We start from the raw sequence: 25,989 nt of genomic DNA on the forward strand, positions 1-25,989 counted from the left end.
CTTGAAACGTATAGCATATCTTTCAAGAATTTAAAAAATGAATGTATCTCTACAGTAGTGCAAACTTCTTATTACTCTTCAAAGGCAGTAGACAAATGTAACAAGTGTCGATTCCCACTTTGTCTTGCTGCATTAGTGACCTACAGCCTGTGTATTATCTCGTTTAACTGGTAATTACATGAGGAAATTGTTTGTCTGAAAGTGAGTCCTAATCGTAGACACCGTCAGGACTGGTAAAGAAGTACTGAACAATTTTCACATTTACACCTACCACTAATAAAATTAGCCCACAATTCAATCATTAAGGATTTGAACCACGTCAGTTTCAAAAGTACACAAAAACTTGTTCGAGGCACGCCCTTTATTCTTTGAAGTTTAGGACTTGCTAGGTGGGCCACTTTGATAATATTTTTCCACACAAGCGACATACACCCCCTCCCCATTTTCGCAGTTGTACTTTCACAAATGTCAGTTTTAGCTGCCAGCAGTGGTATGCACCTGGGCACCAAACACTGCCCAGCACTCGAGGGGAAACACTTTTCACTTCGGCCTTAAAATCCACCCCACTTACTCGAGTCCAAACCTAGTACCATTATTCAAAACAAATTGCCATTAACTATTGTGAATAAGACTCTTCAGTGTTTCACATTGTAGTCCTTTAATCGTGCCAAGACGAGAAGAAACATTACAGAAGTCAATCTAAGAAAGTGTCACAGAATAAATGTCGACCTACCTGTTGATAAATCCATAGCCACTCTTTACATTGAACCACTTCACAGTCCCGGTAACTTTGGTTGCTGAAAAGAAAGAAAATTCAAAATTTTACTTTAAATTCATACAAAGTTGCTGTGCAAATGCTTGGCAAAAATAACCGCACATAAATCTTAAGAGGGCAGACTGGATTCATCGGTGGGATACTGAGGAAACACTATCGCCTCATTCGAGGTATGACAAGAGAAAGAACGTACACAATGTGTGCTACAAATGGTCACAGGTTTGTATGTATGCCTAGAGTAAAAATTGCTGATAATGACTGAACAGACAGACATTAAGATGGACACCAACTACTGTCACTACCAATTTACAAAGTCTCAAGGAAAAGCATTAAGTTACAAGTATACAAATACTAATAACTAACAGTCAATTCTTTAAAGAATAACTCTCGTATTAAATATAAAAAGGGAAATGGAGCCCCATGCTTCTTGACAGAGCGTAGGGGAAAAATGCAAGAGACCCGCACCGTCATACTAGGGAAGGTCCTAATGGAGGTGGTTTGGTGTTGCCTTCCTCCAACCGTAATGGTAACCGATGATGAAGACAACACCCAGACATCTCGGGGCAGGTGAAAATCCGTAACTCCACCGGGAACTTAACTCGCGACCCCGCGCTCAGGAAGCGAGAACACCGCCGCACGACCACGAGCTAAATAGCTGGGCAGTTTACACTCTGGATTAAGAAAGTTATGACATCTTCCGAACTGTGGCTCTGTGATAAAATTTTGAGGTCAATTCTAGTGTCCGATTCCACTCTTCAACTTTGAGCAATGACATCATACCTAAGAGATGTTACAGAGGCAACCTTTGAAAGCAACTGATCATGTTCATAAATAAACGAATGCAGCATACGATAAAATTACAAACACAGTTCACACAATTAATTACTTAGCCACAAATTATACTGCCAAGAACGAAATTTAATGAAAATCACAGAACCTTCAAATCCAGTACAGTATGTGCATGGTGGTCACTTAATACCAATTGTTTTATCTAACAGGACTAGTACCCAAGTAACTAATATTGACAGTAACTGGAAATTAACTACATAGGTTACCAATTCCAGCCATTCCACAGTCATTTTGATCGTTTCAGCAACAAGTGTGTGCAATAAAGTGCTACAGGATTTCTACATATTCTTTATTACTATGAAAAAGAGAAAAATTTGGAAGCTGTAACCGCAATACTTATTAGTTTTTTGTAGTAGTTCCATGATCAGTGAGAAATCTAGAAATCCTACAAAAACCACAGATTTACTGCAAAAAATATCCAAAATTATGAACCATCGAAAAGTTGTAATAAGTAACTAGAATTGCCCTATATAAATGGCCAATTCTAGTTACCAATTACAATTCTCATTTTACACCACAGTAGTTTTAGAGAGCAGTTACAAATGTAGAAATGATATTACATTTCAATGCATACAACTGCAAAAATAATTTATATATATGAATCGTAGAGCAGTTTTAATCTGTAGACACTTTTGTCATGTACTGGCTTTTCTTTTAAATTTTGTGTCTCTCTCCATGTTTTGTGCTACTGTTTCCTATTTGTCATTCACTTAATTTTCCCATTTTTCTGATACATTTCAGTTTCTCCCCATCCAACCCCCCCCCCCCCCCCACTTTCCTGCACTTCTTCAATTAGGTTCAATAATTAATATAAGATAATGCTAATCTGTAACAGTAGCTTCACCATGCACTTTACAGTAGTGCAATCTGAGGGTTCTCTCTGCTTTTCCAGTCACAAATTACAACAATACTCTTAATAGACATGAAAGTTTTTAATTCTTGTTCTCTATTATTTTAGGTACCTTCAGTTCGTTTCGATATAATTCATGACTAAAGAACTGCATGAATGTGATTGTAATTTTATCATATGCTATATTTGTTTGTTTTGAGTATGATCTGTTTCTTTCATAGATTGGTTAAACATAGCGTCTTTGCCTTAGGTACAATGTCATTGCTCAAAGCCAACGAACTGAATCAAACACTAGAATTTATATAAATTTTGCATATACATTCACTGGTGTAAGTATACGATCTGCAAAAAGTGTCACAGGACAGAGTTCGTAGTAAAGAAATAAATGTCATAGTTATACTCATGAGCAAAGAAAGTAATCTTGAAGTTATCTTATTTTGTGGGGGTGTCAGCGAGAAATTATGTGTAAGTAGGTAAATACTCTCACTGCCAAATACAGGAGGGGTAGTCTGGGTAATTTGTGCACCAGGTGTTACGCTGGCCACTAAATGTTCGCACAGTTTCCAACTTCAATACATAACTTGTGTTAAACTTAACATACGATTATGTATCTGAAGAATTTGATGGCAGCATTCTAAGTTTTATAAATCTGGTCAATAAATGAACTGAAAAATTTTTATTGGCCCAAGAAACAGTGAGGAAGGCAACCTGCATTGGGCTGTGTACAATGAATCAGGTTAGTCGTTTACCATTAATATAGGTGTGGATACTAACAAAACCTGGGTACAACTATAGAAGATATGGTAAAGACAAGATTAGAATAGCAGTGCACACGAAGGCATTTAAGAAGTGAAATCCTCCCGCACTCCATGCTCTAATCAGGAAGAAATACTAGTATGAGGTACATAATGGGAAATGCCTACTGTGGTTTGCAGACTGGGTGTTGAAGGGTGGTTTGATACGTTTCGTGAATTTCCATGAAAGATGGGAACATTTTTGTTGCACCTTCATGGTTGGCAAGCTTTATTATTCCATGGATAGTAGAAAGAATTTCAACTATGTACAGTGTAAATGTTCACTGTTTACAGCTGCTTAGATTGATCAATGTAGCAGCTGCAACTGAAAATGGAGAAAACAGTTTCATTCCATTACTGAACATTTTCATTTGAAGGATTTGACTGCCACACAAATCTAAAATGAAGTTCACGCAGACTCTACACACTCATTTAAGACAACTTACTTTTGGATTTAGGAGTAAATGTGTCCTTACACGCACCAAAGGAGAAACATGCTCTGGTCTTCGAACTGGGGTCGCCATAAAGAATACCATTCACAAAATCCATGATATGGTAATAAAAGACCCTCTAACAATGTGAGAAATTGCAGAGATTATAGGCGTCTCAAGAGTGCATAGTATCTTGTATGGAGCACTGGCTATGAGGGAGGGTGCCTGGATTTCTCACAGTGACCCAACCATGGCTGGACCATACTATGCATTATTGGATCACGTCAAACTCGCATTGGCTGCAAAAAAGACTAGTGCTGGCATGCAGAAAATTTCTTTTTCTAGGATAATGCATCACATCCCACACCAGCGATAAAAATGGCAAATGTGCATGACATGTGCTTTTAACTGGAGGTTCTGTCAAACTGTTCCTCTGGCACCACATTTCCTCAACCTACTGTTCCGTAACACCAGCACAAATTCTGCTAGAACTAGGTAATTCCTTCGAAAGGTTATGTATCTGTGAAATCTTTAGTCTCCTGACTATGCTCCCGAAGCTTAGTTACATTTACGAGAACTTTCGAAAGTAAAATCTATTATCCATTTTATAATCTCCGATCCCTGACAGAGGTCATTCGCCTTACATCATATGATCGATGTTTTGTACCGTGGCACATCGCGGAAATTTCAATTTTCTTTAGCCTATGAATACGACATTTTAGTTAAAAAGGGGGCTATATGCTCGATAATATTTATGGGAAGGCGTTCTTTGTGCGGCATTTTTTGGCGAGTCTCAATTTTGGGGAGTCGGCAAAATCAGACCGCACTTAGAAAATTTTCCTTTGCACAGTTTACGGATACAAACTTGTTCTATTTGCAGGCGCATTTTCTTTATTTTTGATTAGTCGTTTTATCGCCAGATACTGCCATTGAGTTTACCGTTGTGGCTACTGTGGCAGAGAAAGTAAGCGAGAAAGTTTGAACTTTTGTTGGTTACATCGTGTGCCATTACTAATGACAATTCCCACGTTTGTCTGTGAAGCGTGTATAAAACTGCGTCGTATGCGAGGCTGCCACAGAGCACTGCCGTCATTCCAGTTCTAGCCTCTGTTGTAATGCGCGACAAGGCCTACTCACCAGCCAAGAATGCCAACTTTGTACCCTCATTCCATTATAGGAACGCCGCATTCAGTTGTTGCGAGTCGACGACAACTGTATTGTCAACAGCGCGTGACATATACAAGAAGCTCAAAAATTAAAATAAATGAAGAATTAAATGAAAGTAACAAATTTTGCCGGACAAAATGACGAATAAAGTGCAATCTTCCTTAATAGCTTTTTCTGCTGGCTGAGGTCTGTGTCGCTATCGCAGTCGACTCCAAGTGTGTGCGAGCTTTTTTTAGGCCGGTATTACACTATCAAATTTCTTTGTCCAATATCTTTGTCCAATATCTTTGTCAAAGATTTTTGATAGTGTAATAGGGATCTTTGACAAATGTCGTCCAATATTTGATCAAATCTAGGCCGAGGCCGTATATTTGATCAAAGAAATCGCTTGTCTTCTGTTCACTGCAATGCGATATGTTACCACGCGGAGCGCTAGCATCGCTGCAGCGTTCTGTCGTCTGTAGTGTTTTTATAACCATTGCCGGTAAATACAATTGGTGTGTGCCGACAACTACAGAATTAATAGAGATGTCTGAAGCTTATCAGGCGCTTTACAACGTGAGGCACCCTGAATAAAAAATAGATTAAGAAGATTGGAGACCTAACCTGACCTAACCTAACCTAACCTAACATAACATAACCCTCTCCTGTAGCAAGGAATCGGAGTGTTATAGTGAGCCTGTCTTCTGAAGATGTAGCAGTTCTTAAGTGAAAATTGTGCTTTGTGATATGAGGATACACTTCATTGAGCACATACAGAAATGTATGCTCATCCATTCTTAAGTAATTGATGTACGACTTGACGTCTTCCACTGTAAGCTCACGTAACAAGTTTTGTTGAATGCTTTTATCGTGTCGTCGTAAAACCCACGGCTTCACCCAGATTAGATTAGTTTTTCGTTCCATAGATCCGTGCTGAGGAGATCCTCGTGGATGTGGAACACGTCGATTTTTTTTAAGCTGAAATAAAAATACTAATAGTATGAATAAATACATCATTTGTTTCTATTAAAAATTTCGCCAATGGAGTAGAAGGAGTTTGCCAGTAGTAAGTCTTTCAGGCTCCTTTTAAACTGATCTTTATTTCTAACTAAATTTTTTATGTTTCCTGGCAAATTATTGAAGATGAGTGTTCCTGAGTAGTGGACCCCTTTTTGAACTGTAAGTGTTTTTAAGTCCTTGTGCAGATCATTTTTGTTCCTGGTATTGTATGTATGAACTGAGTTGTTTGTTGGAAAAAGAGATATATTATTTACGACAAATTTTATTAAGAAGTAAATATACTGAGAGGCAGTAGTTAACCTGCGAGCCGGAAGTATAGTGAGACTGTCATTTGGGCCTACGAGAGTTATAGTTTTTTTTGTTTGTTTCTCATGCCTAGATAACTGTACAAACATATCGTTGCATGTATTGTAATAATCATTACATATAATGATCCACATGCAACAATATCTCTACGGAAGTATCTAGGCATGAAATACAAAACAAAAAAGCTAACCTGCAAATCTCGTACGTCCAAACGACAGTCTCACTGTACTTCTGGCCCGCCAACAGTTTCATTTTCTTTCTTATTTTCCCCCGTACCAATGCAAGAATCTGAAGTACCCAGTTCTTTGAAGAGGTTTCTGCAGGAGGTCCGTGAATTTACTCCACAAATAATACGTATTACACGCTTTTGGACCTTGGAAACTTTTGTTTGACTTCAAGATTTACCCCAAAATATTATCCCATATGACAATGAAAGTATGCAAGCTTTTTCATTTTTATGTTGCCTATGTCTGCTAACACTCGAATTGCAAATACAGATTTGTTAAGGCGTTCTGCAGTTCTGTGGTGTGCTCCTCCCAACTGAATTTATTATCAAGTTGTAATCCCAGGACTTTTAAGACTGTCAACCTCGTATGTATGGTTCCATTTTCTCCCCCCACTTCTTTTCCGCATGTGCACACAATGCAATTGGAGTACGTAGAACTGCTGCGGTTAATAACAAGTTGTTGTCAGCCATCTTGAACTTTGACGAAAAATTTGATGACAGTGTAATACCCCTCGTAGCGCTACGTCAAAGATCTTTGTCCAATATATTGGACGGAATATTGGATCACATCTTTGATCAAATCTTTGACAAAGAAATTTGATAGTGTAATACCGGCCTTAGGGGTGCGTCCGGCACTGGCTTCATTTTTATAGGTGTGGGAAGGCAGAGCAGCTGTCTAGTATATTCCGCGAACGGCCTAATCTGCCACCACCCCCCCCCCCCCCCCCCCCCCAACTCTCATCACATCGAGCACGTGAGAGAGACTGGGGAGACGTACTGCACCGCATCCACATGGACCAACGACTATGTAGCACTTTTCAACCGCCGTGGTGGAGGAATGGAATCCCCGTCCACAAGAACACTACCAATCTTGTTGCCAGCACGGGAGCACATTGCGCGGCATGCATTGTAGTCTGCAGTGTTCAAACATCCTATTAACCCTTAGCTTTTCAGGTCATTTTCTGTACAGACTGTCCCACCGTCTCAGTGACCGCTATATTTAAATAACCATAAAAACTGCATTCAGCAATTTCCGTGGAACAGTTCAGGTTAAATTTTAAACAACACAATACAAAATGAACCTAGTACTACATGACAATGCTGCGTAAACTAAAATCTTGCACTCCAAGTTTTACTTTTTACTGTATTCTTATTGTTTATTACTTCATGTAATAAACTCTCGCAAAACACCGAAAAAAAGAAAATTAAACGAACTTTTTAATTCTTTAGTTTCCTTCGCTTATGGTTTCTTTGAACTACCTGAAAATTTTTGTACAGACTTCAAGTCACATTGGCTTTTTGCAACAACGGCAGACGTCTTTCTTTTTGGGGCACAAATGAAGCATGTTTCGGGCGTTTCTACTGGTTCTACAACAGCCTGTGCTCTTGGGTCCGCTACAAGCAAAACACGGTGAAGAATGCACGAAGTTCACAGCGGGTGTGATATTAGTTTATCTGTGGTGACACCAACGAGTTTAAGAGGTTCAACAATTACAGCTGTTCACCTGAGTATTGTCTCTGTAAGAATTGCGAAGGGCAAACGCTTTCACCCCACATGTGTCAACATGCGGAAAAATGCCACTATGTTTCGACCTTATGTATTTCTAGCAGAACCTTCAGCTGAAGATTCAGTCTCCACGCTGTCTTCGTCCCTGATCACTTATTCCATTCGAGGAATTCATAGGTGGCAGAACAAACTAGTCTTCACTTTCGCCCTGTTCCTATACTGTATTATGGTCACTGAATTTCGTTATCTCTATCTGATCCACTACCATTTCCCAAAATATCTTCAAACCGTTTTAAAACAATACCCTCAAAGGCAGTATCCGTAACATCGACAGTAAACGTAGACCTGCCTACTGAATCCATAACAAAATCCTTGGCGCTGCCTCAGACTGCTAGCACGAAAGAAGCATTAATAGTACAGGTCGACGACGTATTCAAATGACTACAGAAAGGAAACCGTGGCAGCTTAGGGAAATAACTACACAGCGCTGAAATTCTCTATACACCCCACAATTATGGCTTAGCAACAGAGTAACAAACTCTTAGAGGTTTGTGACGCGGCACCTGGAACGTTAACGGTTAAAAACAATGTTCCGCATTTTGTCATAGCCAGGCGACAAACTTCGTGAGTTTCATTATTGCCTTTGAATGAAAGTCATTTGTCATCTCACTTTGTATTTGAATTACCTTCTGTACTGTACTAGTTCCGCGTACGGTTAGATTACTTAGCAGTGACATTCGTACATGAGTTCTGAACGCCAGTGTTTATATCGCGCGAACCTATTCGAATCACACAGTAAGAATTTTCATGTAGTTACATTCACGAATGTTTTTTACAACACTGCTTATTATTCAGTCTTGCCCACGTCACCCCACTACCAGCCACAGGCCAGCCGCGTGCATTCTGCTAGCTGCGTACACAACGCAGCTTGTATTCTTGTACAAGGAGACAGTGCGCAGTCTATTATTGGTGATTAACAGAACGTGTTAGTGTTTGACGAAACCACGCGAACACGGAGGAATGAGTATCTCAAATCTCACCCAGGCTGTGACAAGCTCCGATTTTGATACCGATACTTAAAATACAGTACACGAATTCCAAGCTTTCTCTGGTACCATTAGCAGAACACTGGGCCACAAAGTACAAATCGACCACTATCAAATTCTGTGAAGGCGGTTCTTGCCATCTTTTATGGAAGCGAAAGCTGGGATACCAGAAAGAAGAAAATAAAATTCAAACAACGGACATTAAAAGTTCGAGGACGATGCACTGCACAAGGAGACTGATTAGAATCGGACATCTCAGAGCCAACATTTTGAACGACAAAATATTCTGAAGTATCGCGAAAATAGTAGACTACATTCTAGAAGGAAGGCAGCCAGAGCATAGAAATGCTACTGAAGTCATGAACCAGAAGCCGGAGTACCTGTGAAACGGAAATAACTTTTTTAGTTCGGACCAATCTTCTCATCCTTGAAAGGAAGATTACGAAACACGAGGAGTCGAGGGAAGAAGATTGCGTTATTGCGGAAACTAGCTCTTGCAAAACCGTATAGTCCTGTTTTTTTCTGTTTAGTGACATGTTCTCGTGCAGTGTTTCTTTTTGTCAGTTACACCCTCGCCAACATGCTTTCACTCTAGCACCACGACGATTAAGACTAGGTAGTTATCGATACGAGCAAGATGGAAATATTTTGGAACACAGGAATAAAAACTGCAATCAAAATCATTTACAGCTGAAGGTAAAGGAATTAAAACACTATTATTCAATCAATCGTTTCATTAACATTTTAAATGAACGTTCGAACAGTATTTTTAACTAATACGTAGTGATGGGAACAAGCTACAGAGAACCGACTACAACAACCGACTGAATCTATTAATTCGGTTGCATTATTCTTTATGTGAAACTAGTACATGGAAGCAACAAATGGAAGCCTACGCAGTCCAGAATACTCATTCCTGGCCGGAAAGTTTCTATAGTTTTGTCATTGTTTAATCATTGTTGACTGCACTCTTATCGCCCGCCGACACTTATTGCCGTTCTGGTATTTGCTTTATAATGAGTACTGGCAATTAGCTTTCAGTTCAGTTTCAAAATGGCGAAACGCTCAGAGGCTTGGGAAGGGAAGAAGTCAAATAAATGAAAAGCGATTCACAAGCTCAATTCAATGCTATATACAATATCTGCAAGGACTAGTCATTATAAAACTGTATTAAAGAATTTCGAAAAACTAACGTATGATCATTCTAGCAAAAACATATTTCCGATAAGTGGCAACATATGCTTGTAAGTCAAGTGAATCCTCAAATCCCGACGATCATATTTAATGCCAGAAGTACGAACAATTCGTGAAACAATTCACGTAACTTATGTAACCGTAAGCTATCAATGAAAGTCTGCTGTGCCATATTAAGTGAAACCATTCAAACCTCTACAATTAAGTTTGTTCGTGTAACTGACGTGGCCGGAGAGAGTAATTTCATTGTGCCATTTCGTACGACAGAAGAAATCAGTAGAACGAGTAAGTTAATTACGTCAATTATTCGTAAGTACTGTGAAACTTACGGCCCAAGCGCCACTTCTTACGTAGGACATGTTCTAAAACTAATCTTTTGTTGTACAGGTCGGGCCTGGAGGTTGTGTGTCTCAAGAGGTGAAATCAAACCAAAGAAGCGGGATCGAATCGCGGAAAGTTATATCTGTCCCTCTTCAGCTTTGCCTCACCTCTGTACGTAGAGGTGCGCCTGAAAGCACGTGTGGTTTGTGTTACTGACCAACACCCAAGTCGTCAACTCAACACCCAAGTCGTCAACTGCCGTCTGATTCAAAACTTACACCAGGCTGTTCAGTCATACGGAATTTTATTCCACGAGAAACAGGACTGAAGGAAGTTTACAAAAGCGATGCTGAATGGTTGAATTAGTGATTATTACAATATTTTTCGGGAGACGGTACCCACGAGAAATACCAGAGGGTACCAAAAAAACCCGAACAATGTCGTGGGCAGAGTTTGTGTAGTACGCATTTCTGCCGCTAGGCGTCTATAGCGCAACTCACTGCCAGTTCAGTGCTGTGTGTTGCCGACATAGCCTACTCTGTTAATCTGCAATGATTGTTTTTGCTAGCGCTGTTTTGTTCTTCATAATGGCAAGTTTAAGTGAACAACGAAATTTTTTTCCTACTCGGTAAAAATGCTGCTGAAACTGTCCATGTTGAAAACATGCTTGGGAAAACTGTACTGTACGAGTAGTTTGCTCAATTTAAAAATCGCGACGCGTCGATTAATGAAACCTCGTTCTGGACGTCCATCAACGCCCCGAATCGACGAAAATACTGAAATATTCCACTGTGCGCTCAGAAACCGTCGACAGACTTCAAATGTTAAGGTATTAGTGGATTATATTTGAGCTCAGTTCAGCTAATTAACAGACGATTTGGGAATGAAAAGGGTTGCTGCCAAGTTCTTTTCTCGGGTTCTGACCGACAGCTATTTTTTGTTCGAAAGTTTTTGGCTAAAAATGGCACGGTTCCACTGCTCACGCACCTTACTCGCGTGACCTGGCTCCGTGTGACATTTCCACGCATGAGAAACAGCATGACAGGACACACTTGTCAACACTGAAGTAAAAAACCAGGGAGGAGCTGTCAGGTATTTCTAAAGATAACTTCAAAATGTATCTTACCAGAGGAAGCATTGGTGGGACAAATTTAATAGTAGTAAGAGTATTTTGAAAGCGATGAAATTGTTTTGTAAACAATTTGAAAATATATAGCTTTTAATAAATAATACCCTTTTTGGGTACCCTGTCACTTCGCGCGCATTCGGCTCCGTGCACAAATCTCGGGAACTCAGTATGTAGTTGAATAAGGTACCTACCGAAGGTTTTAACTTAATCGTATTGTACGCATTTAAACGCGCAGTCAAGAATTATTGAGCTCTTCTGAAATAGTTATTGGCTGTGGGCCGGAGATGGCTGCTGGCACCATGAAGAGCAGCAGTATCACGTGCTGTGACGTACGCGTTCACGGCCTGTCTCGTGGGGCTCGTCGGGAATGCATCCGCGATACTGCCAACTCTGGGACCGATATTCCGGCTGACAATCTCTCAGTCATTTTCCAGGTGAGTCGCTTGCAAGATGTTTTAAAGGCACTTTACACTGTCGCGCGCGAGTGTGTCAAAAAGTGGCTGTTGGAAAAAAGTCATAGATACAATACCCCTCTAAAATGTGGCAGTCTGATTATCGTTAAATAATTTGAAAAAGAATTACTGAAGTCATTTTATGTATAATGAAAATGAATTTATAGCGTTAATTTGTGTGAAGTGTCATGTTCTCTAAGAATAAACAGAGTATGGAACTAGCGCTACTGGTTTGTTTCGTGTTTTACTATTCATACTATTATATGAGAATGAGTCTTCCATTATCATTGCGGTATGAAGTCCGATCTGCAGGTCTGTAGGACTGTTGCTTTTGTTCCGAGTTAAGTGGAAGTGTAAATTATGACAAACACTAAGGATTCGGCAAGCCTTTACATAAACAAAAAAAATGTTCAAATGGCTCTGACCTCTATGGGAAAACTCTCGAGGTCATCAGTCCTCTAGAACTTAGAACTACTTAAACCTAACTAACCTAAGGACATCACACATCCATGCCCGAGGCAGGACTCGAACCTGCGACCGTAGCGGTCTCGCGGTTCCAGACTGTAGCGCCTTTACATCAATTCGTACCCTTTACTATAACGGAGAGTGTAAAGTTAAATGTGGCCACTATAGCAGTACTAGCGGAAGCTAGTGTGGTTTTGCGTACTGATAAATTATTTCTAGTATTAATAGTCATTACTTTTATCTTTCGTTTAATACAATCTGTACGGAGTTATAGGTCCGAAGTTTTTTGGGTTACGCAGTATAGGTCATTTATTCTGTAAATATATTAAATCAAACAAGCTGAAGCTACTCACTAACTTTGGTTTGGGCAGAAATTAGTCTTTTTTTTCTAAAGAGAAATTTATCCTGCTATAGGTGAAGGGCAAATTATTACGGGCTGTCCTTTCCCATAATTCAAGTGCAGAGAGGTGGTTTAACACAGTTGCGACGAATTTATAGCCGACAGTATTGAGATATTAATACAACCGACAAAAATCATTTAACCTTGTTTTCAAATAAAATATTAGAGGTCAGTTATAGAGGGTATAAAAAGCAAGCGCAGAATCAGCGAATTCGCAGTGCTTACTAAGTATTTGGTTGATTACAATGAACGGAATCCGAAAGTCAGGGAAGAAAAAAAAAAAAAAACCATCTTACAACTGTTTGCTCAGAGTGCGCAGACGTGAAATGAGGGTTGTCGAGGTGGAGACCACCTAGGTTGAGCAGGTTGACCAATTTTATTTCTACAGCTTCCTTCACCACTGAATACCAGTAGGATGAGAGTGTGGCCAGCATTGTGCTGACAGCATATCGTGGCAAATGGCCACAACCGTAAACGAGCGAGAACTTAAGACTGCCAGAGGGGGGAGAAGCTGTGCGTCGGAATAAGCCCAGCCTCCCTCTCGACGGGCTGGCATCCTACGTCCGCGTTCTGTGCGTCCACGAAGGCACAACTGACTAACGGTCATAGGACTTATTCGAATCCCTTTATACACCAGGATTAGTCTTCACCCTTTTCAAAGTAAGGAAAAAATTCAACAAAAATTACATCGAGTATACAAAGCATTCGTTAGTGTCTTGTTTGCTGCGGCTGGCAGTATTACTTCAGGCCCGAGTGCAACATATCTTACACAACCACAATTCACGACACGCCCCACTTAAAACTGCCACGATGTAGTGTCCGTGTAATATTTAATTTTGCCATAGAGTTGTCACTGGAAATGCGATGTTCAGATTTGTTTGACTGTAATAGGCGCGTGTTAATATACTGGCCACAGCCGCATCCTGGTGACATTCAGTGATCATGGAGGCTGCAGAAATTAGCAGACAACGTGCTCAACCGAGAAGATTACACCTAGAAAAACCAGGGAAACCTCTGCGCACTAGAAGTAAATATTGTCTTCACTGCCTTGCATGACAACTATGCCATTCATAACCTGTGCTGGGCAGCGTAATACACTTCCTGCTGCGAAAATTGTGTAACAGCTGCAGGGACACTAGCTTTCGAGGTGGCGAGAAAGCACTTACATGCGTCGTACCTATGTTTTTAATTTTTCTATTTACAGTTTTTTGAGGTTCCATGCATTATCAAGAGAACGAGAAAGAAACGTAAAAACAACCGAATACCACTGAACGAAATCTTACGAATGTGTATAATTGCAGCTTACTCCACTGAAAGCAAGAGAACAAACATCTTTCATGCACGATACATACGCATACGCTTCTGTTTTTCTGATAAGCTGGATTTTTTCCAGCTTTACGAGTCACATTCTTCCGCTTCAGTACTTTCAAACAGACTAATATTTTGGTAAATTTAATTACTTTCGCTTTAAAAGGAAATGTGTTAGATTCTTGCCGTTTGTGGCTCAGATGTAACCGGATTTTTTCTTCTGTTGGGAAATTTTTTAACGCTTTTGACATTTTGTCTTCATGTGTATGGCTTTCCCTTCAATTAAGGTCATGGTGGCTTATTTGGTACGTTTAATATAGGTATAACATTCCCTGCAAGTTTCCTACGTTGCACACTCCCTGATTTCGGTGGAAGTGTAACGAACAAAATTTCGCAATGTTGGGTAGATATACAACGTCTTTCTACAAAAGATCACGTCTTTTAGTGTTTACTATAGAGTTTTTGTTCGCAAAGGGAAACAACGTTTCAATAAACATCAGAACGTTGCAAGAGACTCGTAATGAACAGTCCTGTAAAGTATACATTTTAATTTCGGGATACAGAATAATCGTTATGTATTGATAAGTATTTTTACGTAAGTTTTACCCTAATGTTTATTAAGCACATTTTCCCAGCGAATCGCATGCCCCAACATTCCTCGGGAATGCATCCAGGATATTACTAACTCTGGTAACGATATTTCGGTTGACAACCTTCCAGCCACTGTCAAGGGGAGTTGCTTGAATGATTTTAAAGCACTTTACATTGTGGAGTAAACACGCATGCATTAAAGATAACTTGGTAGGGAACAATCATCAGCGGTAGATAAAAATTAAGCCCCTAAGCTTGTAGTTTTTGTTGCCCATTGCGATAACAGCGCTCTAAGCGACCAGCAAGCTACGCTTCTGAATAAGATATTGAACGAGTGCGAATAGTATCTTTCATTTTGATTTTGAAACAGTTTTTATAGTATGGAGCGTATGTAATGCCATAAAAATCCATAACAAATATGTCACAACGATTCTTTAGCTTCCCAAGCACCAGTATGGTTTGGGAAATATACACTACTGGCCCTTAAAATTGCTACACCACGAAGATGGCGAGCTACAGACGCGAAATTTGACAGGAAGACGATGCTGTTATGTGCAAATGATTAGCTTTTCAGAGCATTCACACAAGGTTGGCGCCGGTGGCGACACCTACAACGATTTCTCATACACAAACAGCAGTTGACCGGCGATGCTTCGTGAAACGTTGTGATGCATCGTGTAAGGAGGAGAAATGCGTACCATCACGTTTCCGACTTTGATAAAGGTCGGATTGTAGCCTATCGCGATTGCGGTTTATCGTATCGCGACATTGCTCGCGTTAGTCGAGATCCAATGACTGTTAGCAGAATATGGATAACGCACGATCGCATGTTGCAGGTCCTGTACGGGCCTTTCTGGATACAGAAAATGTTCGACTGCTGCTCTGGCCAGCAGGTTCTCCACATCTCTCACCAACTGAGAACGTCTGGCCAATGGTGGCCGAGCAACTGACTCGTCACGATACGCCAGTCACTACTCTTGATGAACTGTGGTATCGTTGAAGCTGCATGGGCAGCTGTATCTGTACACGCCATCCAAGCTCTGTTTGGCTCAATGCCCAGGCGTATCAAGGCCGTTATTACGGCCAGAGGTGGTTGTTCTGGGTGCTGATTTCTCAGGACCTACGCACCCAAATTGCGTGAAAATGTAATCACATGTCAGTTCTAGTATAATATACTTGTCCAATGAATACCCGTTTATCATCTGCGTTTCTTCTTGGTGTAGCAATTTTAATAACCAGTAGTGCAGAAGGTCTGTACATTTTCGACCTTAATAACTTGAACTAAGGGTTTTTCGTTTCATCGATTAGTCTACACTGTAGATCACGTTTATTCTTTACGATTTTCCGCTTTACAACGGCAAAGCCGGGCTAAACTACCAGAACGTCGTCCGCACATTTGAACCACCAATGCTTATTAACTGAAGTAAGGCAGTCCGCACGCTAAACGACTTTTACGAACGCCACGGGCAGGCGACCTGAAACGGCAACTGGTTGCCAACGCAGTTTCGTAAACCGTGAAACTCAAATGAGAAACACCGCAGTTGCCGAGTGCGGGCGTATAGGAGGAGAGTACTGTTTGTTGCACCCGGTATGTCGAGTAGTTTCAAACTCTTTAAAAACCATGTGCTCTGTTATTGCACAGAAATGAAAAAGGTAAGAAAATTCTAGACTTATCCGTGCATCCACAGGAAATTTGTTGCTTACTTGTAGCAGCCAAGAGCCGCAGACATACAGACCCGAAATTCGTAGCTTCCTATAGAACAATTTTACGGTGTAACGACGATGTGTCATATTCGATTTCTTCCGCCATAACAGTAACTAATTTTCAAAACACTACGGTCTTTAGATTTATATACAAGGAAATATTGGTTGTGTTACTTAAAGTGAGGCTTTCCAGTCGTTTCCGATTTTCGTTTGCACACAAATTTAACTTACAGAGCGACAATGGCTGCTATTCAAAAGAATACACGTCTGGATTCTTTTGTACCTTTGTTCCTATGATATACAGGTAATTTTATTTTTTAAAAAATTCACTGAGGTGACGAACATCCCACATACTTTTTCCTCTGCGTAGCGCGGAAACTACGTGGCGTAGACTCCAGTCGTTTGAAATATTGAGGCATGCTGCCTCTACAGCCGTCCATTGCTGAAGCGCTGACGGGGCAGGATTTTGTGCACGAAATGAACTCTCCATTATGTCCCATCAATGTGCGATGGCAGTCATGTCGGCGGTATGTGTCCGAAATTATTCGTTCGACTTATAATGTTCTTCAAACCATTCGCTAACAAGTGTGGCTGGTGACATGACGCATTTCCATCCATAAATATTCCATCGTTTGAAAACTATGTCCATGTATAGCTACATATGGTCTGAAGTTTGCGAACATAACCAGAGCTCAGTCCATTACATGTAAATCCAGTCCACACCACTATGGAACCACAGCCAGCTTCCACTGTGCCTTGTTCACAACTTTAGTCTACGTCTTTGTTGGATTCGTGTCACACTATCCCTACCATCAGCTTTTACCAATTGAAATCGGGACTGATCTGACCAAGCCACTGTTTTCCAGTAGTCGAGGATCCAACTGACCACGAGCCCTGGAGAGGCGTTTCACGTGATATCTCGCTGTTACCAAAGGCACTCACATGGGTTGTCTGAAGCCATTAACCCGTAACTACTATGGTCATTCACAGGAACACAATTACTTTGGAGGGGTCTCACAGACCGCTTTTTTCTGTTTTATATATCAAACCAGAATTTTGCTGAATATATACAGTTTCTCTACTTCCAGTCATTCATTACACTTCTTAGAGGTGACTTGTAGAAATTTGATTTTTTTTTTTAAACACTGCGGTATTTGAAACACTTCGACAATCAAAACAAAGCGAAATCTGGAGTATATTTTTATTTTATGAGTTACGAAAATAACAGCAGTTACGTCTCTACTCACACAGATTTTCAGAGGGATTATATTACAAATTGGCAATATAACTAGGTAGAAAAATCCGACATGACTTAGGTAAATTGTATGCGAAGTCAGCTTTCAGATTACGACTCACTTTGCAATGTAGAGCGAATATTTCAGTCCATAAGTCTATGAATGGAGAAACTTTGCCACCATTTTACTTCTAAAATTACAAGTAAAAACTAAATACTTGTTCTCATGAATCATACTTTAGTCAATTTCCACCTGCAAACACTTCACGCAGACCTTCCTGGAACACTCCAAACAAATCTGAACACCACGCTGTTGACACGGATACCTTGTTTTTCCTCTTCAGACAAGGAGGGCAAAAGGTGCAAGTTTTTCGATTTTCGAATTCTTCTTTCGGTGTCTGAGGCTCATCTTGCAAGTGAAGACATCTTTCTCACAGAAGGCCCAGCTTTCTCCGCCATGGAGAAACAGTAGCATGCAATAAAAACGCGGCACGCAAACACTGTGGTACGTCTGTGAGACCTCTCAAGGCTAATAATAAGGCCGGTATTACACTATCAAATTTCTTTGTCCAATATCTTTGTCCAGTATCTTTGTCAAAGATTTTTGATAGTGTAATAGGGATCTTTGACAAATGTCGTCCAATATTTGATCAAATCTAGGCCGAGGCCGTATATTTGATCAAAGAAATCGCTTGTCTTCTGTTCACTGCAATGCGATATGTTACCACGCGGAGCGCTAGCATCGCTGCTGCGTTCTGTCGTCTGTAGTGTTTTTATAACCATTGCCGGTAAATACAATTGGTGTGTGCCGACAACTACAGAATTAATAGATATGTCTGAAGCTTACGAGGCGCTTTACAACGTGAGGCACCCTGAATAAAAAATAGATTAAGAAGATTGGAGACCTAACCTGACCTAACCTAACTTAACATAACATAACCCTCTCCTGTAGCAAGGAATCGGAGTGTTATAGTGAGCCTGTCTTCTGAAGATGTAGCAGTTCTCAAGTGAAAATTGTGCTTTGTGATATGAGGATACACTTCATTGAGCACATACAGAAATGTATGCTCATCCATCCTTAAGTAATTGATGTACGACTTGACGTCTTCCACTGTAAGCTCACGTAACAAGTTTTGTTGAATGCTTTTATCGTGTCGTCGTAAAACCCACGGCTTCACCCAGATTAGATTAGTTTTTCGTTCCATAGATCCGTGCTGAGGAGATCCTCGTGGATGTGGAACATGTCGATTTTTTTTTAAGCTGAAATAAAAATACTAATAGTATGAATAAATACATCATTTGTTTCTATTAAAAATTTCGCCAATGGAGAAGGAGTTGGCCAGTAGTAAGTCTTTCAGGCTCCTTTTAAACTGATCTTTATTTCTAACTAAATTTTTTATGTTTCCTGGCAAATTATTGAAGACCAGTGTTCCTGAGTAGTGGACCCCTTTTTGAACTAAAGTAAGTGTTTTTAAGTCCTTGTGCAGATCATTTTTGTTCCTGGTATTGTATGTATGAACTGAGTTGTTTGTTGGAAAAAGAGATATATTATTTACGACAAATTTTATTAAGAAGTAAATATACAGAGAGGCAGTAGTTAACCTGCGAGCCGGAAGTATAGTGAGACTGTCATTTGGGCCTACGAGAGATATAGTTTTTGTTTGTTTGTTTCTCATCCCTAGATAACTGTACAAACATATCGTTGCATGTATTGTAATAATCATTACATATAATGATCCACATGCAACAATATCTCTACGGAAGTATCTAGGCATGAAATACAAAACAAAAAAAGCTAACCTGCAAATCTCGTACGTCCAAACGACAGTCTCACTGTACTTCTGGCCCGCCAACAGTTTCATTTTCTTTCTTATTTTCCCCCAGTACCAATGCAAGAATCTGAAGTACCCAGTTCTTTGAAGAGGTTTCTGCAGGAGGTCCGTGAATTTACTCCACAAATAATACGTATTACACGCTTTTGGACCTTGAAAACTTTTGTTTGTCTTCAAGATTTACCCCAAAATATTATCCCATATGACATTATGGAATGAAAGTATGCAAGCTTTTTCATTTTTATGTTGCCTATGTCTGCTAACACTCGAATTGCATATACAGATTTGTTAAGGCGTTTCTGCAGTTCTGTGGTGTGCTCCTCCCAACTGAATTTATTATCAAGTTGTAATCCCAGGACTTTTAAGACTGTCAACCTCGTATGTATGGTTCCATTTTCTCCCCCCACTTCTTTTCCGCATGTGCACACAATGCAATTGGAGTACGTAGAACTGCTGCGGTTAATAACTTGTTGTCAGCCATCTTGAACTTTGACGAAAAATTTGATGACAGTGTAATACCCCTTGTAGCGCTACGTCAAAGATCTTTGTCAAATATATTGGACGGAATATTCGATCACATCTTTCATCAAATCTTTGACAAAGAAATTTGATAGTGTAATACCGGCCTTACGAAACAAATAGCAGCAACAATGCAAGAATGCTGGCACGTGTAGCTTGACAGCCAATAGGAAGGTACACGGAAGAGTCCATTTGGCTTTGCAGGGGTGTGAGAAATATCTACACAAATTAGTAGCGGTCTGAGAGACGGTCGATAGTAGCTAAGGGTTAACGCCAAATTTTGCCGCACTTTGCTGACGGGTATGTTCGTCGTGCGTCCCACACTGATTTCTGCGGTTTTTCACGCAGCGTTGCCTGCCTGGCAGCAATGATAACTCAGGCGAACGCCTATGCTCCGAAGCGAGCGCTGTTGGCCGGGTAGGATGTAATGCATTAAATTTGATATTGACACAGCGGATCTCGTAATACAGGATTTCCTTAATGATTTCCGAAATGAAATGTCCCAAGGGCCTAGCTCCATCTACCATTCCGCAGTCGAAGTCTTAATTCCCGCCGTGCGGCCACACTCATGGGAAACCGTTCCACGAGAATCACCTGAGTACAAATAACAGCTCCGACAATGCGTACGCGATACTACCGCTATGCAATGACATCAGTGTACAGTACATGCCCGTCAAATGAATTTTTCCCCGTTCACAGGGTTTTGTCACATCCCTCCTGCAAGAGCGTGCGGGATATTGCATGAAACTAGCTATACCCGGCGAACTTCGTTCCGCCTCAAAATCTATTTGTTATAGTTGACCCGGAAAAGGTTTTGCCAGATAAATTCTCTCTGGACTATAAGAATAATGTATACGTGTAACAATGTATACGTTTAACAATAGCCATTGTTGGCAGGAGATCGTGACAATAATAATGGCCGAAAACTGTAGGGAGTGAGAAAAGGCTTTGGGGGAAGTCTGGTAGTATCGACCACTATTAGTTCTAGCGTTTCTACGGTAGATCGCGTGGATTTAACAATTGCAGCCGATACACAGCTCGTCCATGAGCATACAAACATAGCGGCAATTTCGTGTCGAAACTTGTTCGCCAGCATTATGAATAATGCCAAGCGCAGACGCGTCCACTTTTATCGTACGTAAAGATTGTACGATTAAATTCTTTTTGAGGAACAAAAGTGAGCATAGGAACTTCTTTGTTCCACTAAAAGAATTTGATCGTACGACTATTTCCGCACGATAAAAAATCTGTGTGTGCGCTAGACCTAAATGTTAAACCTAGTTAAACTTCTCGGGCTAGTTTATTCAAAGAGGGATATTCGAGTCGTTGCTTTTGGTAAGTTTTCTTTAATTACCTATCTATCGAATAGGTAAAGACTATCACCGGTAGACACCTGGCGAGGATAACTGATCAACAGATAATTGATCAGTTATCGACAGGAGTTGAAAATTATTAGATTACTAAAATCGCTATTAAAAATAGGGGTTGATGGTAGAAGGCTGAAAATTTAGGGTTATGTATTTTTAATGCCACATCATAAAAAAATAAAAAGTTCTGGCCAAAAAAGTAAGAAAATGTTTGGGGTGGACCTCTCTTATCACTTAGGGGTACGAAAAATAGATTACGACCGATTCTCAGACCTACCGAATAGACATGTAAAATTTAATCAGAACCGCTCGTGCCGTTTGGGAGGAGTAAGGCAGCAAACACTGACACGAGAATTTTATATATATAAAAGGAAGAATGGGGCTGTTCGACTTCCTATGCAAATGCATTGTCCACCACCTGCTAGTTCATTTTCAACTGAAACGAATACGCATACAGCGCTGTGTTTGAAGACACTGCGCAACTCCGATCGCTTGATAACACGGACGCAGAGTCCCTGGCAACTGGTTGGTAACGCGTTGCGAGCGATTTATTGGCGGTACTGCAGTCGCGTTTTCTGCAGAAAACGAAGTGATTTCGCAAGCCATCTGCTACAGACTCGCACCGGGCGATGGGTTTAATTTGATTCGCTACGTGTGCGGAAGGCCGTATAATACGGAGAAAAAAGTGTGACTGGACTGAGGATTTACTTTTAGTTGGGCCGCAATATATTATAAACTGGTATAGGCACGCGTATTTAAATACAGAGAGATGTAAACAGGCAGCATACGGCAATGCAGTCGGCAACGCCCATATTAGACAGTGTCTGGCGCAGTTGTTCCTACAATAGGAGGTTATCAAGATTTGCGTTTGAACGTGATGTTTTACTCTTGAGCACGAGCGTTGGGTCACAGCATCTCGGAAGTAGCGATTAAGTGGGGATTTTTCCTAGCGGCCATTTACCGGGAATATAAGGAATTAGATAAAAATCTCCGACCCTTCAAGAACAGGACCAACAATGAAGAGAATCGTTCCAGGTGACTTAAGTGAAGGCCTCCCACAAATTGCTGCAGATTTCAATACTGGGCCATTAAGTGTCAGCGTGTGAATCACGCAACTATGCATCGATACGGACTTTCGGCGCCGAAGGCCCACTCGTGTAGGCTTGATGACGGCACGACAAAGTTTCACGCCTCGCCTGGGCCTGTCAACGCCGACATTGGGCTGTTCAACACTGGAAACATGTTACCTGGTCGGACGGGTGTCGTTTCAAATTATCGAGCGGATGGCGAAAACCTCATGAATCCATGGACCCTACATGTCGGCTGATGACTGCTCCAGCTGGTGGAGGCTCTGTAATAGTGTGCGGCATGTGCAGTTGGGGTGATAAGACTCCTGATATGTCTAGATACTACTCTGACAGGTGACACGTGCGTGATCAACTGCACCCATCCGTGCCTATTGTGCAATCCAATGGACTTAGGCAATTCCAGGAGGGCAATGAGACCCCACAAGCCCAGAATTGCTACAGAGCGGCTGCAGGAACACACTTCAGAGTTTAAACACTTCCGCTGGCCACCAAACTCCACAGACTTGCAACGTGCTGTTCAGAACAGCTCTCCCCCTAGTACTCTTACGGTTTCACGGATAGCCCTGCAGGACTCCTAGCGTCAATTACCTGCAGCACTACAGGCATTAATCGAGTCCATGCCACGTCGTGTCGCGGCACTTATGCGTGCTCGCCAGCGCCCTACACGATATTAGACAAGTGTGCCAGTTTCTCTGGCTCTTCAGTGTATCTCTAGTGGAGAGTCATTGATAGACGAGGTTACTTCAGGCGTGCCCACGCAAGTTTTGTTTGTATCCTTTCCGTTCACGCCCTATTACCAACGGCCGACAATTTGAAGAGTACCCCAGATCGTTATCTATCCATATTCTATAATGACGACTGTGAGAAAAAAAGTGTAAAAATTTTAAATGTAAACACAATAAGTCATCTGGAATCAGCCGTACACACCTTTGTGTAACTGTGTTTATGAAGGGGAATGACCACAGGTTGTCAAGGATAAGCACGTGGCAGTTTTAATCACTGGCAGGATGTGTATCTACCTAGGTTTATGGAACATGTATGATTTATCTCTAACAAGGAGACGGCACGACCGTGGGGTCCGGGATTTGTCCGCAATTTTGTATAGTGAAAGAGGACCCCTAACACGTCACGTTAAAATATTAGGACGCACTACCCGGAAAATCCCGGGAAAAATCGATCGAAAGTTTCTTAGGTGCCTTATAAGTACACTGCCGAGCCGCAGTCTGGCTTCGGTGTTTAGGGCTCTGATTCTTACGCCAGAGGTCTCGTGTTCGATTCCTCCTCTGGCACTTTTTTCCTTCTGTTTCATTTTCTTTGGTTATTCCACCAATTCAGAAAGTTTCCCAAACCTACATTATCTAACAAATTAGTTACATTATTGAATAAAAATTATTTTCTTTTTGTTTTCTTTTGTCCAACAACACAATTCATGGCGGTGGGTTTTCCATTTCTCATTGTAAAGTATATGAAGAGAAACATTGCCTGTTTAATCAGAATAACAAAGTCGATTGGGAAACATTCAATTTTTATACATATAATAAACAAGAACCGCAGTGGTAATTATCGTAAAAACAAACAAAACAATTTTTGCTACATCTTTCGTAACATACAAAATCGGATTTTTACAATCACAGGGCGCTTGCAATAAATCTGTACAAAAACATGCCCATTAACATTTACGAAAATGTTTCGAGTTTGTCAATTTTGAGGCAAACCAGGCATATTAAATCACGTCTCGGAATATTGGTGACGATAATTGATGGTGAATTATAGAATGAATATTTATATAATTTCCCGGGAATTAATTTCACGATCCTCCTGTAACAATGCGATGCAATTCTGCAAGCAACAGAAGAAAAGTGCCAGAAGAGGAATCGAACCATGGACCTCTGGCGTAAGGGTACGAAGGCAAACCATGTAGGCCAGACGGTAGCACGACAATGGACTAACATTTTATGCTCATAAGTTACCTAAGACGCTTTGGATCGATTTTTCTCGGGATTTTCCGAGTAGTGCGTCCTAATACTTTAACCACGTGAGGTGTTAGGGGTCCTCTTTCACCACACAAAATTGTGGACAAATCCCCGACTCCACGGTCGTGCCATCTCCTTGTAAGTTGAAGTATGGATCCCGTACCAAGGAGGACTAAAAGGTGATACTTTATGTACAAGAAAGCGAGCACGCGAATGGTGCCATTCTGAAAAGGATAGCTGAAGGGAGCCAACAAATATTAGGTTACTTTATTGTTTTGTTCATTATATTGTGCAGTGAATATCAGTAAGTGAATGTATTAGAACGTAAATATTAGGTCTACAATTATCCTCCTGCCGTTTTACAAAACGTGGTGGTAGCGGCAAGTGGTAGTGCATGTAGCAGGCCGTGTATCACACTTCGGCATTTGTAAACATAACTTCATCAAAATATTAGCGGAACTGTCATTGCATCCGAGTTTTCTAGACTGATGTCAAAAGAACAGCCCCAATTCTCGTCATTTGCGTGAAGTTTCAGTTTTCTGACTTAACAAAGAAGGCTGCGGATGAGACTCAGATGCTGGGGAAGACCTGTGTTAAGGCAACTATTAGCTGAACGTTCGGAGAATTGTTTCAAAGCATCAAGAATGGTAATTTTGACGTCTAAGAGTAGCATGGTGGCTAACTAATGTTTTCAAAGCTACTGAAACCGACGGAGACAATCACAGAAGATCGTTATCGAATGCGTTTGAACTAAGCGCCGAAAGAAACTACGGCGACAGACATGAAAAGGTTATTTTGCAGTATGATAACGCACGACCACACGTTCGAAAACCTCTTCAGAACATACACCACCCGCCGCATTCACGATTTTCGATCAATGACACACGGCCTGGCTGACCAGCGCTCCCGGTCATATGAACAAGTGCGAAACTTGATCGATTCGTGGCTATCCTCAAAAGACGCACAGTTCTTCCGCCGCGGGATTCGTATGTTGCCCGAAAGGTGACATGGCCAATACTTTGAATATTAATGTTTCCTAAGTTTTTCACAGGCTTTGAGAAAAAACGGCAGAAGCAATATTTTACCTAATAATTCCACGTATTTTTACACATTTTTGCTATGAGAGCCTTTTTCGACTATCGAAACTGAACAATCGGGTGCTAGGATGACGAGAAGACTGCTGATTGTTGACATGACGCGGTGTTTTGGCATGCAAAAAACGCGGATAAAACGATTAATAAGTATGTGCACCGCGTCGCGCATCGGTGTGAAATGCAGAACAATGGTTTTGTGCGTGGTTTAACTACGTCTTAGAGCGTGTGCAATGAACGCAAATAGTGTTACTGGTAAAACCTACTTGTGCACCATCTCAGGTTTGAAAATTTCTAGAAGTGCTGAGAATATATTTTGAATCATTCCGACAATGGAGAAGAACGTTGTATGGTGTAATCTCGCTGCC

At 40.9% G+C, this 25,989-nt stretch overlaps 1 protein-coding gene across 2 annotated transcripts in view; it reads right to left on the minus strand.

Moving 5' to 3' along the window:
• The window catches only part of LOC124554050 (Y-box factor homolog), a 137,023-nt gene that overhangs the window by 105,925 nt on the left and 5,109 nt on the right, over positions 1-25,989 (minus strand). For both annotated transcript variants that reach the window (XM_047128085.1, XM_047128084.1), the window contains exon 2: positions 734-797. In XM_047128085.1, the coding sequence (XP_046984041.1) occupies positions 734-797 (64 nt within the window). The remainder of the gene's footprint in view (positions 1-733; positions 798-25,989) is intronic.

This window comes from Schistocerca americana, chromosome 11, assembly GCF_021461395.2.
Source record: "Schistocerca americana isolate TAMUIC-IGC-003095 chromosome 11, iqSchAmer2.1, whole genome shotgun sequence".
Classification (NCBI taxonomy): domain Eukaryota; kingdom Metazoa; phylum Arthropoda; class Insecta; order Orthoptera; family Acrididae; genus Schistocerca; species Schistocerca americana.